This window comes from Molothrus aeneus, chromosome 13, assembly GCF_037042795.1.
Source record: "Molothrus aeneus isolate 106 chromosome 13, BPBGC_Maene_1.0, whole genome shotgun sequence".
Taxonomy (NCBI): domain Eukaryota; kingdom Metazoa; phylum Chordata; class Aves; order Passeriformes; family Icteridae; genus Molothrus; species Molothrus aeneus.
This window is the reverse complement of record NC_089658.1, coordinates 13,638,863-13,655,163: the sequence shown is the minus strand read 5'-3', so window position 1 is coordinate 13,655,163 and position 16,301 is coordinate 13,638,863. Positions and strand designations below refer to the sequence as shown.

The following is a 16,301-nucleotide window of genomic DNA, read 5'->3' as shown; positions in this document are numbered from 1 at the left end:
ACTGTTCAGGCAAAATCATAGGATAGTTTGGGCTGGAAGGGACATTTAAAGGTCATCTGGTCCAACCTCTCTGCAATAAAAAGGGACTTCCTCAAATAGATAATGATATAAGAATAAATATTCTGTGCAGCTTCAGTGAACTGGGATGCATTGTGAATGGCTTGTGCGTATTTGTGGGATGTAAAAGGTGCTGATATTAACTGGCAAAAGAGAGCAGCTGGGAAGTTAGCAAGATATGAAATTAGTATCAAAAATCATATACAGCTACTGGAATAAAATCAGGTTTTATAGACTGTGAACTCCTTTATAAATCTGCTTCCTTGCTTCTTTTTCAGTCCCATCTTGATATCCTGGAACAAAATAGGAACCCTAAGAAGGTTTACTGGAGGCAGCAGACACTCTGCCAGACTCTTGGAGGAAATCCATGCCCACTTCTCACAATCACTGCCATGCCTGAGTCTAAAAACAGAGATGACCTGGAGCAGTTCTGTAAGTAGCCCAAGGAAGCATTAAAAAAGATGCTGGTGAATTGTGCTCATGTCAGCGGTGACAATAACAACCTCTTTTGTGAACATGCTGATTTTCTTGTCTTTCTCATTTTGGAAAAAGGAATATAAATATGAGGAATAGCCAAATATAATGCTTTTTAAAAATTACAGGTTTGCCTGAAAGAGGGAGGAGAACTGATACCATTTTTTACTTCTAATTTCTCTTCAATGATGTAAAACATTTGAAAAGTTCAAAATAAAATATTTCCTAGGGAAAAAAAACTGTGAAATAACTAATTCAACAAGATTTAAAAAATATTTTATGTTTTCTACTAAAATCTTTATGTATTTTGAAGTCTTAAATTGAGAAAAACCAAAACCAAGATAACTCATTCCAAGCTGGACCAGTAATTGAAGTCTTCTGGTGAAATTCCAGTTCCTGCAGTGTGCCCAGCAGATCCATCTGGACACAATATATCTCTTTGCATTCTGTCTGAGACCATACTGATTATGTTCTGTTTAATAGTAAATATTATAATTGCCATTTTATATCTAGAGCTGATTATTTCTCATTGTGAGAGCCAAAGATTTAGACCTTCAGTGGCCCTGATGAACAAGATTAAGATTTGCATGTTTCTGTAGCTCAACAGCAAGTGTTAAGATTTTGATTAGCATCACATTAGGTTAGCTTTGATTTTAGAGCCTAAATCATTAACTGCTTATATGTAGGTTGATTTTTAGGTGTACAGTGAATTTTTTTACATCTTCAAACATAACACAGGTTGAGACCTTTGAGACTTGTGGATATTTAAATTGTCTTAAGATCGTTTTAGATGTTAACTGAATACTCTTCATTAGCTCACTTAGGCACTAGGCTAGACGATTCCAAAGGGATTCTGTGACATGAACCACAGTTCTCATTGCAGTCTTCTTCTAAACTAAAAGGGACTTGAAATATGAGAGCTGGTGAAAATTATTGCTATCCTTTTTGGTCCAGGTTTAGAGCAGAGTGACTGCAGCTATGCTGATATTACAGTGTAATCATCCACAGCTCTTACCTTTTTACTGTAATAACTTGATTACGAATTCAGCTTTTACCTTGGATTAGCAAATTTGTATCATGAACATGCTTTTCTTGGTTGAAATACTAAAGCAAAATAGCCAAGTACAGGATACATGGGGAATTTATAATCTCCATGCATAGCTTTAATTGTGGCTGTCCATGCCTGGCTTGAAGGGAGAATTCCTGCCCTTAAGCCCTTCTTTTCCATGATAATGATGACACAGAAAACCAGTGGGTGGGAGTTGGGGAAGGGGAGTTTGGTTATCTAAAGCAGCCTTTGGCACATGGCAGTGATCACCTGGTCAGGTGTTATTTGCTGACACCTCCTGGCAGAAGGGGTCTCAAGGGGGCATCTGAGAGTAAGTTGGAATATTTTATTTGGGGGTTGGAGCCATCTGGAAGAGGCATGCAGTGAACAAGATTTTCTGCCCAAGTGAGAAGCCCTTTCCAATGGTGGTACAAAGCAAAAACTGAGGTAACATCTGGGTTTATCTAAGCAAGGGCTTGGAGTGAGTCAGTCGCATGAGGAGTCACTGTCCTAAACACTGGACTTCTGTTCTTTTGGTTTTGAAAGGACTTTCTGAAAGGAGTGTTTTGTGATAGGAAAGCAAAAAAAGAAAAAAAAAAACAAGAAAATGTTGAGATATAAATGTGACCATGTTGGGAGGCAAGGCCATTTTCTGGAGCACTGTATTCTCAGAGTATATTAGATTCCTTCCTGCAGTGTTAGAAGAGAGCCTGGCAGGTTTTCAAAGGTTGTTAACCTGTCTACACAGACAAGGCTTGGCTTGCTTATTCAGCCCAGGTTTGCTGAAAGATTCATAAGGCATCCATGAATAATTTGGACAGATACTTTTCCTGAATGCTTCAGTCTGTTTAATATACTGCAGCTAGGTTCAAATCCCAATTATGTGGCTTAAGTCCTCTTTATTTCAATAGAAATAAATATCTCATGCCTTGTGGTAGTACCTGAAGCCAGTGGGAGCTTGTAGTTCTCCCTGAAATGCCATGAAATCCTGTGACACTAACCCTTCCTCTGAAGCCTTGCACAACAATAAGACTGCAGACTTTCTATCCATGAGCCCATGAAACTCAAAAGAGAACGTGTAGAAACCCCAATTGTCCAACTGAAAGAGAAGTTTTTCTGGAGGAAAGACATTGTCAAGGCAACACAGTTTCACTCAAGTTTTCAAGACTGTAAAAGTAAACACCAATACTCTTAAGTGATGAAAATATTTATTGTTGTATCAAGTGGAAGAACAGCAAGGCAGCACACCATGTTTTATGCTGTGGGGGATGCCTGTGGGCAAATCTGAATAATCATGTATGTGCTTATTTTGTTTGAGTAGCTTGGATAATTATGGCTTTTGGGGATGCACTTAGTCTAATTTGTGCTGCTTTGTGTTGCTTTGATCAGCAGTTACTTCTCAGCTTCCTCATTTTGTATGACATACCCATCTTTCTGTGAAGTGTTTTGGCTGATGGAAGGACCTGTTTGTCAATGTTTTCCATGCTAAAAACATAACTCAAGAGCAACAACTTAGAGCTAAATATGAAGAGACCAAAGGGTGGAGGATTTCTCTGCAATAAATCCCATGGCTATGTACAGTCTCCATGGGTATTTCAGCTTGAGAACGAATGTCGAGCTCCAGCACTGGGGAACTTGGCACATAGATAATGAATAAAAATGGACAGCCCTTGTTTTTCCTTCTGGTTCAGGCCAATGCACAGTTTTCATGAGCTATAGTCATTTTGATTTCTATCAAACTTATGTTGCCTTTGTTACATGTGTTAATCTGTACCTTGAGAGATTCTTTTCAGCAATGCCAGTGGCACAAATCTCACCAGGACCTTGTAATTCCTGCACTGGATCATATTGAAATAGTCTAAATCTTTCTCAAGTATAGACACGTGGGGATAAGGAAACATCAGATAAAGAGGCACAGGGTGAGTGAGGAGCACTGGGAAGGCAGCAGGGTCAGCCTGGTAGGAGTGCAGTGGGAAGGAGTTATTTTGTATTGGAAGTGCCCAGGGAGAGTGAGGGCATGGCATCCTCTGTGTCAGCTGTGCTTTACTTCCCTTCCTCAACTCTTTCAGATTGCTCTTGTCAGGCTTTTGATTAATGTGGTCCTAGGATGGTTAAATTTGTCTGAGTTAAATTTATTAACGTGCACCTTGTTAATAGGAAGCACAAGCCATGCTGCAGGGAAGAAAAATGGGCTACTTCTCTCCTGCATTATGCCTTGTTTGTGTGAGGCTTTGGTATTCACTTTAGGCTCCTTTCTCCTTCCACTCTTTATATCTGCCCTTTATATGGTGGTGGTGCACTGAATAATTTTTATTAAATGTTTGGTTGTAAAATTGATATGAAGACAGAAGGAAGTGAGGTGGGAACTCTTTGGCCTCCCGTGCTTTTACTCTTGTTCATGCAACCACTCAGTTGCAATCACACAACCTCCACTCAAACTTGATCCATGTCTGTAGGTTCTTGGGCTGGTCAATGGTTCCTGCTGGGCTTTGCAGCTCCATAGACTTGAACAAACAGAGACTGAGAGGGTCTATTTTGTTTTTTGTGGTTGCTTTTTAACTTTAACCTTGCCCTTCCTGCCGTCAGATGGAGAAGACTCAGCATCCAGCTAGTAGAGACATCTTTAATACCCTTTCTAAGTGCAATATCCTCCATGGTCTTGTGATAAAGGTAAAATCATTCTGACTTTATTTCTGGCTATGTTAGGTCTGCCTGATGAGAACTAAAGGGACTTCTGAACGGAGAGCAATTCCCAATATCTTTCAGAGCATTCTCAAATGAATGGAGAAACAAAAAGCTTGCAAATCTTGGTGCCAGCTCCTTGCTTGATGAATTAATAGGTGTTTGCAGAGCTCTGATTTTCTTGTTTGCCACACACACAGAGCCCAGTGAAGGCAGTGTTAGCAGTATGTATGTGTACTCAGTAATAGTTTGCAAACTCTTAATTCACAGTATTATTTATGCATGTGTGCAGTGTGTAACTCCACTAAACTCCCTGGCAGACAGCTGAGTAGACCCTGCAAGCAGTAGGATACTGTTGTGACAGAGCAAATGGACAGATTAACTCTTCAAAGAAGTGTAAGGAAAATATCTAAACACTGACACACAGGCAATGACAAAATTGTATTCTTGTTAAGAAATAAAGGACACTGATATGTTGCTAATGTTAACAGAATGGTGGAATTTAAACCACCAAAAGCAAAATTATTGGTCAGAAGAGAACGGTGTACACTCTACATTGCCCTGTGAGTGTTTTTCAGGAGGTGTTTCCTGGCTGTACCCTGGGTTGGGGTGGATTTGCTCTCACCTTTAGTCAGAGGAGGCAAGGGGCAGGACACCTCTGAGAAGTGATGGAGTGTAGGTGCCATTCTGGTTAGTGCTAACACAGAGTAATGACTCCAACAGTCCCAGAGGAATTGCACAACTCTCTTCATGGCTGGTTGTACTGTTGTCATCCCCATTAATAATAGTGATTATTCAATGTGTTATGTGTGTTCCAGAGTCAACACACCTAATGAATATTCTTTTAGCCGTGGGTAGCATTATAGATCTGAATTTTGTGGTTTAAAGTTAACCCAAATTGTCCCAGATAATTAACAGCAGAGGTGAGGGAAATTAAACAAAAATGACACTAGAAAATGCATTTACATCTGTAATATCTGTCAATTTGAGTTGTTCTTCTGTCATCATATGTCCTCTTTATGCATGGCTGAGGAAACCATTATGAATACTTGTCAAAAAGAGGTAATGACACCTGCTTATCTTAAATGTAGTCTCCTGGGAATTTGAAGCACATTTTTTGCCTAGGCATGTTTCTGAAGAAGGATAGAGTAATGTTTTTGGGATAGATATGGTAGAATGCTCATACCATTGAATCTGCAGATGCTTGTGGAACTGGAATGAGTGATAAAGTGGGACTAATGAGGTGTTTTTACCTGGTCTCATCTCAGGCCTACAGAATAAAAAACACACTGTTGCTGGGAAAACTATTCTAACATTTCTCAATCTGCTTGTATAAGCTATTTAGATGGTTGTTTTGCAACTTTGATCTTTTCTTAGGAAGAAACAACCCCTTTACCTTTAAATATAAATTGCAGCAAAGAGAAATTCCTGAGCAAAGAACAACAGAGGATGTGAATTGCAGGGGCCACTTATGCAGGATACTGGGAAATAATGATCATGTGGAAAATGTACACAGTTTAATTAAGCACATTGATTAAATCAATATGACTCAAACAGCTTAGTGCTCCAATCAGCTTAATCTCATTAAATGTAATTCAGGCCTCAATAATTGATTAATAATGCATTATAGTTTATGAATTATTGACTCAGAGTTATTATAACTGTGCCTGCTCCCCGTGTGGCAACCAGTGTTGCATGTTAATTATGAAAGGCTCAAGCTCTCTTGAATAACTTTTTCAAACCTGGAGATGACACATCTCCTAGTGAAACAGGGACCAAATTAGTTCAACGCCTTATTGGAGTCAGCTGGCCTCAAAGGAAGCTGCACTCCTTAAAGGAAGCTCTCATCTAATAATGTTAAAATAAGGAGGTAGAATGACCTGCTTTGATTGGTAATGATCTTTTCAGCAGGCAGAAGGGCTGCCTGTAGCAATTCATCTGGAGTGCTAACCTGGCATGGTGCTGGCTGGAAGCAGCTCACAGCAGCAAGCACATCTGCTCCCCACTGTTACTGCATGTGATGCTCCCTCCAGCGCATGTGCAAGCAGCACAGCCACTGCTCATGGACCCTCAGGTCACACATGTCTGCCAAATGGGGAACAATCCACCTCCCCAGAGCTGTCTGGCTGCTGACTGGTTTCTGTGGGAAGGCCTGATAGGCTTTTATAATAAGAACTCCACACTGCTAATGTCATACAAGAAGAAAGAACCATTGGTGCCGTTGATGATAATCTCAGGAGAGAAACCAAGAACTGAAGAAAGCCCCAGCTCCTTGGGGGCTCCCCCATTAGATGGCATTTCCACCAAGTGGGAACAGATGTTCTCTAACAGACTGTTTTTGTAGCTTTCTAGGTACTTAACGTGGATCAAATTGCAATCTTATGCAGAAAATGTCCACCAGCATTACATTTCCTTCAAGTATTCCATTTACAGACCTGTTCTGCTTTTTCCTTTCATCAGTTCTCTATCTCTTCTCTTTATTTGTGATTATAGTTAAAAGTGAACAGATTTTACTGTGTGTAGAAATTGATTGAGATGATTATGGAACACTGGAGAAAAACATTTTTTCTTTATCCTTGTATCTGCAATAATGAGGTTTGTGTCTTTGTATTCTTTTTGATTTGATGATTTTCTGCTAGTTTGCAGGGCTGCCAGGCAGAGGTGCTGATTTCTCTCTCACTTTGTACCAAACACTGTGTTTTTGGTGACAGGAAGAGTCAGCTGTTGTGAAAACTGTTATCCTGTTTTAATGCAGCAGTGAAGAAAGGCTGAATAAAATTGTCATGTGTTCTACCAGTGCTAAATAATTACAGAATTGAGAATGTTCTTTTCCACTTGAATAGACAGTTTCTCAAGCTTCTGAAGCCAAAGCAAAGCTGTCCAGTTATGCAACACTGATGGTCTGTGCTGAAATTTTTCTCAAGATTGCCTCTCAATTTCAAACATCTCTTCTACTTTTTCTTTCTGATATCCCAGTCAAAACAGCGTTGGCAGCTCCTTGCAAAAAGAGCACACAAATTTCTGCAAAACTACGCTCCTGTTTGAGTTATCCAGCTTGCTGCCATAAAGATGGAAGTTGGTTGAATGGAATATGAAATCTGTGAGACAGACACATGGTTGTCTGCAGGCTGAGGCCAGTATTTTTCACGATGCAGCAAATGCTCTTTGAATCCCAGCGTTTGGTGGAGCCATCTCTGCCAGCACAGCTTTGACACTGTGGTCAGCCTTCTGTGAGCTTGGCAAAATACATATTAATATATTGAACTCCAGTAGTCAAGGCAGCAAGGAATGGACAGAAAACACTGAGCAAGGATGCTAAAATTGGGCTTTGAAGCATAGACAATCACAGTGTTTTTAGCAAAGAGTAAATATTAGGGTAATCTCTCATTCTGTCCCACCCTCTGCCTAATGCAGCATGATGGCAGAGTAAGCACCTTAAATGAGATTATTTGTGGTGTTCTTCATTCAGCTGCCATGTTCTGCATTTTTTAAAAATAAAATTCCTTCTGAAATTTGGATATTTTTTCTAAGCCGTCCTCTGCTTAGGGGATAGGGCAGAAAATTCTGTAGCACTTTTTTGAGCACTTGTTCAGCTGCCTTTCCATCTTTGATTTAGAACAGTCTTACTTTTGCCCCAGGAGACTTATAACCTTTGCATATCCTTTCTAGAGAAAAAACTATCTGATTAAAGGCAGAACATTCTGGAACATAAGTTATTGATATCTTCTTGGTTGGTATGGATTTGGGCTTGAACATCAAGAGTTGGACTTGATGATCCTTGTGGGTCCCTTCCAACCGAAGATATTCTATCATTCTCTCAGTAGAGCTGAAGGCTGGCAATCCTCCAGACTTCCAGAACATAACAGCCTTTTCTGATACACTAATGAATTAAACATCTTGAAAATCTAAATTAGCATATCTTAGTCATAATTATTTTATTTCTTGATTGGTTTGTCAAGTGTCTCAGAAGGGTCTTCTCACAGGAGTGTGGTACTACTTGTATTTTTGCTACAAGGCATTAAAAATTATCAATGAAACCGAAAATGGTTTGGTTGTATGTAATTCTTATATTGCTTTGGAAATTTATAGGCAGCTGCTTGGAATATGCCTGTCTTCCAACACCCCAGGACCAGTTCTCATTGCAATTGACCTGCAAGCTTCTATAGGAGTGCTAGGTTGCCCAAATTCTTGCCTTAACAGAAGGGCAAAAAAAAAATCTTCTCTCCCTTCTCTCCCTTAGGTGGAAACAGTCAGTGAGAATCCTGCAGGTGTTGTGTTTCCAATGGCCAATCAAGGTATTGAAACACAGCCCAGCAGAGCCCCCAGGCAGCTCTTTCTCCCTAAAATGGTGAAGAAGCATTAAACTGCTACTGGGTTTCTATCATTAGCTCCAAATTATGGTGTGGCAAAAAAACCCTGAATCAGCGTGTTTCTGTGAGTGGCACATTTCCCATGCCTGGCCATAAATTCTAGTCCTGTGGGGCATGTGCTAAAAGGTCACTGTGGTACTGTGTAAGTCAGCCAGAGAAGCTTTTGAATTGAGGTAAATCTCTCCTCAATGTGGATTTGGGCTGTGAGAGGCAGGACATAATTTTAGGGTCAGACTGTCACTGGAGATTGAATATTGACAGGAGCAGTGTGCTTACCAAGGTGGGAAGAGTCAATGCTTGTGCCTCAAGGTGAAAGCCAAGGTCAGGAAGGGGTTCCTTCATCTGGCCACAATATTGCCCAGCTGGTCAGGGGTCATATTACACAGGGTGGCTGTTTTGGCACAAATCAGAAGGTCTGGAGCACCTGCTGATGTGTGAAGTGGGTTTTCTTGAAGGCAGTTGGGTTTGGACACCTGTGTTAAAGTAGGTGCTTCTGGTCAGTAGCTAGTGGAGCAGTCTGTGAATCACTCTTGCTCCTTGAATTAAAAGGTCAGTAAGAAGTTCCTCAGGTTCAAGCCTCCTGTAAGGTAAGAAATTATCATTTTCTAGCAGTAGAAATGTGACCAGTTGTTCTCCTTTCTGTTTGGTTGTACCTCCTCATTGATAAGTGCTAGGCAAGCTGTGCTCAGAGATTTGGGAGCAGGACAGCTGGCAGGTTGGCCTTGTGGAAGAGTAATCTGTGGCTGGAAATCCCAGGGGCTGTAGCACATGTACCAGCTGCTGTCAGACCCACACAACCACTCCTGCCATCTCAGAGAGCAGTTTTTGTTTCTGGTTCAATATTTTTTCCTTTTCTGTTCCAGAAAAGCTGTGCTGGTACACAGATTGAGGTAGATACACATTGCTTTCTGGTGCCTGACGATCTTGTGGGAACAAACTATTTTGGATGGCAAGATTGGGCAGAGTTGGCAAAAAATGGGGTCTGCCACTCTTCTAGCAAACCATTGCTTTCAGTTTGGGAACTCAGCTCGGGGGACAGTTTGTCAAGTCTTGCACAGTTTGTGTTAAAGAACTGCTAGGCTGTGACAGAACCCAGAGTGTGTCCTGCTAACAGGGAACTCTGCTACTCTGAGGTAGATTTTTCATGCTCCTGTGACTCTTGAATTTCTCACTCTAACAATAGGCTTCAGCTTGCACAGGCAAACCCTTCCTCAACACCCAGAACTAACAGACTCTTGGGAAACAGTGTGGGTGGCGTTATAACTTTCACGTTGCTTTCACCTTTATCCTTCTAAACTGGGAAATTTCTTGGTGCTTTCAAATCTTGGCTGGCTGGTTGGAGAGACTGTCTGCTGCGTCTGACTTGAAAATAGAAAAGTCATTCAGCTGATACCTCAAGGCTTTGAAAACTTTCTGGAAAACAACAATCTAATTTCTGGATTTAATGTTCCAAGCTATGCATTTCTGTCTGATAAAGGCTGACCTAGCTAGCCGTGCATTACAAATGCCTGGAGTTGTTTGGATTGTACGGAGCAGCTTTAGTGCATGTTTGCCAGAGCTGCAAGCAGATAGTTTGTTCAGCTACTCTGCCCACATCCATGTGAGGGGCTCCACACTCTTGTGAAATGTAGCAAACACTATTTCTATGTGCTGATCTTAATCAAATGCTATTTCTATGTGCTGATTTTAATATTAATCTATCCAAGAGCATTACTGAGTGAGGAGGCATATTTGCAATACATGGTATGCATTTGTTTTTCTGCTGGTTTTGTATCTGGAATTCTGAACACCTGCTATTTCTATTCTATTTCTAATTCCCACCAAGTTGATTTTGCTGGGAGGGTCTATGCAGATTTCTGCCTGACCTGTTTAACTGAGTTTAATTTCTGTAATTGGAGAATGAGATCCATTCCTGTGTGACTGATGCAGCCAATCTTACCCTAGTAAAATAAGCCAGCAATATGTTGAAAGTAGTCGTTTGCAGATGCCACAGGCTGCTACTACTTGTTGCCTATAACTGACAGATTCTAGAAACAAGCATTTGTGATTAATGGGCTGCAATTACACAGAAATACTGAAATGAAATGGGGCTAAAAATACCCCATAATGATTTTTAAAAGGCCATTCTGTTAATGAGAGGATTTGTCCATCTCTACATCAAAAAGAAACTTGTTAGCTCTCTGAGCTTGCCCACCTGTTTCTAATGCAGAAATAGAAATAAAAACCAAGTGGGGACAGCTGCTCTGCTCAGACTGCAAATGTGCTGATAAGATCAACGAGCTGACGAGTGACATGGTAGATACTGCAAAGTGCACCAGTGCTCCCAGACAGCTAAACTTGGACTTCTGTATCATTTCAGGGCACTTATTATGTGGCTCTAACACTTAGAAAATTATATCTATCAAATCACCAGTGCACTTAGAATTTAATTTGCTCTACCAGTTGCAATTGTTGTGTTTCTTAGCTGTGGGGGGAAAAAGAAAGTAATTTTTCTTGCCACTTGGCAATTCTTTTTATAAGCTTTTACTTTTCTTTTCCCTTGAATTTGTTTAACAAATTCTTTTGAAAATATTTCTAGCTTAGCCTGGATGCTTTGAAATAGTGAGGTTAAATTAAATATGTTGAAGTGTTTTATTAAAACATGATGAGGGCAGAGGTGATGAGTAAATGAAGAAGTCAGAATGGGGTTGGAGATATGTCTTGGCCCACAGATAAGGAAGGACTTCTGGACAACTTAGGAGCTTTATTTTTTTATTTTATTTCTTAAGAACCAGAGAGACCTACTACAACACTCTATTTTAGTTCCTTATTCTTCCCTTACCTTTCCTATAATCTTTTGCTTTTTCCTCTAGTCTGAAAACATTACATGATCGTGATGGATAAAGGAATACCATAGCACTCTGCAAATGTGTGTGTGCTTGATAATTTTGGGAAGGATGGGTGGGTTCCAGAATGAAAATGACAGCTGATCTTGATATAGGACAAATAACATGACTGAGAGAGGGCTCTATTGATTATGTCTAAGTGCACAATTCAATTCATTTTCATAGCTAATGAAAAGAGGAGGAAGTGATTCGAAGTAATGGATTATGTAGAAAATCACTTCTAGGGTGAATGTGGATGGCTCAGAATTCTTTGACTGGAGCTTTGGAAACAGCTGTTGAGCTTCCAGCTCTGACTGATTTGTATTTTATCCTTGATCAACTTACTTGATTTTTCTGTAAATCCTTACCTTCATAACTTGGAACACACTTGAAACATGTAATCTTCAGTCTATGAAGTGCTTCAAGAGAAGATGAGTGATATGGAATTTATTATCACTGGCATCAGAGTGACTTTGACAGGTCTCCCAGAGGATGTTTAGGTCCCATGGTGAGCACCTAACAGAAGGCTGTAACTAGTGATTGAAGTAGAGATGAAGAAAATAGGTAGATGGATGGGAGGGCAGAAAGTCCTTAAATTCCTTACTGATCAGGCTGTGCCTGCTGGAAATAAAAATGCAGAGAGGCTTTTATTGTAAAAATGAGGCTGTAGTGGATAATGCAGCAGAAATTATCTCTGGCTTAATTTTTTTTTCTTTTGTGCTTGCTGCGCTGGGGAATTTTGGAAAAAAATTCTGGAAATTTTTTTTTTTCTTTAGGTCCTTCCTACCCCTGTAGCCATGTGCTAAAGGTGCAGCCAGAGCTGAGGTCATTCCTTTCCTGTCCTGAGTGGCACTGGACAGTGCAGGCTGTACCCAGATTAGTATCTCTAGTGTCTTGTCTGCTTTGTTACTTTGCAGAGTTGCAGGTCACCCTCACAACTTGGGAATTGTTTTGTGTGCAGTAGGGAAGTGCATTTAGCAGAGGCCATTTTTAAGCTCAGTCCTGTAAATCCTGGCCTCTGGCAGCCCAAGCTGTTTAGCTGTGTTTTATGAATCAGGTCATATCGTGTCTGCCACAGCTTCCAGATGCCAAGCTCCTTCTGTGACAGTTCTGTCAAGCATTTTGAAAGGGCACAAAAACAACAGCCAGAGGGTCACCATGAGGCACAACTCAACTCGTGGGAATTGTGCTTCAAAAAGAGCTACTGGCCAGAGGCTGAAAGAGCAAGCAAGAGACAGATGAAGGCCTCTGGGCATGTCATTAAGGGCTGTGGTGTCCCCATTATCCCTATTCTCCCCATTTTTAGCCATTACTAACTATTGAATGAGCAATAAACATGCAGTGAGGTGCTTATAGTCTCTGTGCTGGAAAGGTGATGCCCTGCCAGCTATGGAGACTGCTGTCAATAGACTTGAAACAGCTCATCACTGATGGCTTGCTCCTTAATTTCATATCCTAGATCATACCCTTTAAATCACAACACTCCCAGGATCCTCCTCCTGGCTTATCAAAAGTCTCTCCCACCAGCTGGGGCATCACTTGCCACACAGACATCATGGCCATGACCTTGTTTTCCAGCCTATCAAAATGTGAAATTAGGCTCAGCCCTGATAAAATGGCTGTTTGCACAAAGGGTAGTGCTCCCCATGAGGCCATATAACCTGCCTCAAATGTAATTTAATAAGCAGAAATCAAAATATATCAAATTGAAACATGCAGGTAATGCATGCAAACCCTAAAATGAATTTGGATTGTAAAACAGGCAGTGAGACTGAATGGCTGGTTTCTTCATCCATGAGGGAAGCACCCTGAGTAATACAGAGGAAGGAAATAATTCAAGGAAATCCTTTGATTTTGAGAGTTGATGGGAGTGTTAGGTGGCAGGGGAAGGTTATTTTCTGATGTAAGGCATTTTTCATTAGCTGCATATTCTTGCAGTTAGAAAACATCAGTTAGAAGTCTCTTCATATTTTGAAAACAAGGTATTAACATAAGAAGCTTTGTTAGATACAGCAAGAAGGTAAATCATCTTTGCAATGCTAGCCATTAGCTTGTCATGACCATGATTTACAGGGATTTTCTTCTATATAAATGTTTCTTTTAAAAGCACTCAGAGTTTACAGAGCAGGAGATGAAGTGGCTGTGAACACTCTGCAATATAATGGTTTTGATATGAGTGTTTCTTATGGCACGTTGAGAGAGGAGCTCGTGCTGTGGATTTTACAGGCTGTATAGAGAGAATCAGCTACAAGTGGAAGGATTCTGGGGCAGGGTGAATTGGAGAAGTTCAAAGTTCTGCTGTGGAAGTGCTGGGGTGAAAGTGCAGGAAGGCACTGGGATTGAGGCAACATCACAGTTAGCAGCTTTATGAAATCAGTCTGTGCACTACACATCAGAAATTCAAACTGATTAGGAACTATCAATTGTGCTCTTAAATTATTTGCCTGAAAGAACCTTCTGGAGAATGATTTTAAAATAAATTTAATATCACTTAGGAAACTATGAAGAACTGAAAGCTCTCCTGTGTGAAAGCTCCCACTTTTGCAGTGATACATGGAGTGCCAAGGAAGGGCATCTCATGTCCCACTTCTGTTTCTTCTGAGGATGCCAGGACTGTTCTGCAGCCTGACTCCTTTATTCATGAGAACGTTTTTCTATGCTTTGTAGCAACTTGTGGGGATAAAAAGAACCTTTTTCCTCACCCTAACCTTCCTACCATCTTACTGCCTCGAACAGATGACACTTCCTAACTTGACACTCTGCTCCCTGCAGTGATTGATGCAGGAAGACATCATCCACTAGCCATCATTTTGCTGGCATCTGAAGGGAAGAACTTACTGACCTGAGACAGGGACAGCTTAGTGTGTCTTTCCACAGACTGTTTGAAAGTTCTGCATGTTTTCTGCTTTTGTTCCACCTAGTTTTGTCATGTACTCTGGGGCTCAGATTGTGCTATGTGAGCCTGATTCCTTCTTCATCTTTAGGATATCTCAATAGTAGAACTGCTTGAAAAAAAATACAGTATGAACTTGGTTGGGAACTTCAGGCCTCATCTCTGCTGTTTCTCCTGGAAAACTTATGTTCTGCTCATGGTCTGTCACACAACATGTCATGCAGCCTAGGAGATGGAACATGGTGCTGCTTATGTCATGATACAAGGTCAGTGTATCATGATTTGCTTTCTTGATGATCTGACTGAAAGACCTTTTATGTTGACCCCTTACTTTTGCTGTTCTTTTGCTCAGGTATTTGGGGAGTTCAACTAAGACCTTGCCATGAAGACAAGGTTCATTACTCAAAATTTGGAGACAGTTTAACCTCATTGATCTTTTGTTTGTGGAAAGCAAGAATTTCCTTTGGGATCAGCTCTGGACAGTGCAGTTTCAAGATTTAGGATAGACTTAGACAGCAATAATGTAAAAGTCAATTTAGTGATGCCACAAATGAGGTCAACCTGCAGAAGGTCCTTTACTGTGAAGCTGTTGACATAGTGAAGTAGTAGAAGGCTTTTTGTAGACTTTCTGTTTATTTCCTCCTTCTTCTGAGCTTTTTATATATAAGAAAACACACAGTTTAAAATTCTTAGTTTGCTTACTCCAGGAGAAATACAGAATAATATTATTTTTAAGAAACATTCTCTGCTTGACTGATTCTGGAGCAATGAGTGATAAATATCAAATCAAGTGAAGACTAAGAATTTAATTTTTACCATCAGAGGCAATCTGTGATGCTTTTTATCTTAACAAAAAATGATATTTTATCAATTTGACAATGAGAGGCTCTGATTGTACTTCCTTTTAATATATTTTACTACTTTCAAGTCATTCCCTGAGGAAGACTTCAAGTCAGGGAGAGATGGATCTGTGCCACTTAAAAGCACAACACATATTTAAGAATAAACATTACTTTATGCTGTAGGTGGTAATAGGTGGGTTTTAAATATGTACTGCATAAAGAGTAAAGAGCTTTTTTAGAATAAACTATAGAGTTTGTCTTCTGTAGAGCAGAACAGCTTGAAGTACTACACAACTTAAACTTGTGTTAAACTGTTAAACTTGGCTGTTATTCCCAGCAGTGAAAGAAACACTGGCAGCTGTTTCTCATACCCATTTTAGGGCTCACAGGCAGGTTCTAAGTTCATCCCAGAATGGACAAAATATTGAGATCATCACCCAATTTTTTACCATTTCTTTCATGCCTGGATTTGCCAGAAGGAGAAATTAGCAAAACTTGGGCTTCTTAACTGGATCCATTGAAGTTAGCAAAGAAAATGAATTCCTGTTGGGTTATTTCTGTCCCCAGCCACTTTAGGATTGTTGTATACAAAATGACTTGTGCTCTGGGCAATGTGGTTTTAATGTTAACTTCCACCTCTCCACAGGGGAGACTTTTGAGTGTAACTCTCTGATATTCAGTCTAAATGTTCCTTTGTGGAGTTCGATGCCATTAACCCCGGATTCACCTGGGTTTGGTGCTCTGAGCGATTCCTCCTGCCCTGAGCCTGCTCTGGGAGCCATGGCAGTGAAGGGCATGGGGTGTTGTGCTGGGGGTAAAGGCTGTGTCCCCCGCAGGCAGGAGATGGGGGCTGAGGCATTACTCACTGGGTGTGAAAGCCATTTATCCCTGCAGTGTGTTCTGGGGGCGTCCCCTCTGCCAGCAGCTCCTGCTCCAGCCTGTCCATCTGCTGCCCTTTAATTCCACACAGAAGCTGTTAGTGCCATCCACAGAGCAGGGGACATGGCCAGAGGGCAGCTCATGCCTCTGAGTTCACAGCTCAGTGATGCTCTGCCCTGTAGGTGCAAAGGC

The 16,301-nt window shown here is 40.7% G+C and overlaps 1 protein-coding gene across 1 annotated transcript in view; it reads left to right on the top strand.

Moving 5' to 3' along the window:
• AGBL1 (AGBL carboxypeptidase 1) overlaps positions 1-16,301 on the top strand; it is a 245,523-nt gene that overhangs the window by 60,764 nt on the left and 168,458 nt on the right. The window contains exon 17 of the mRNA XM_066559057.1: positions 336-489. Within this exon, the coding sequence (XP_066415154.1) occupies positions 336-489 (154 nt within the window). The remainder of the gene's footprint in view (positions 1-335; positions 490-16,301) is intronic.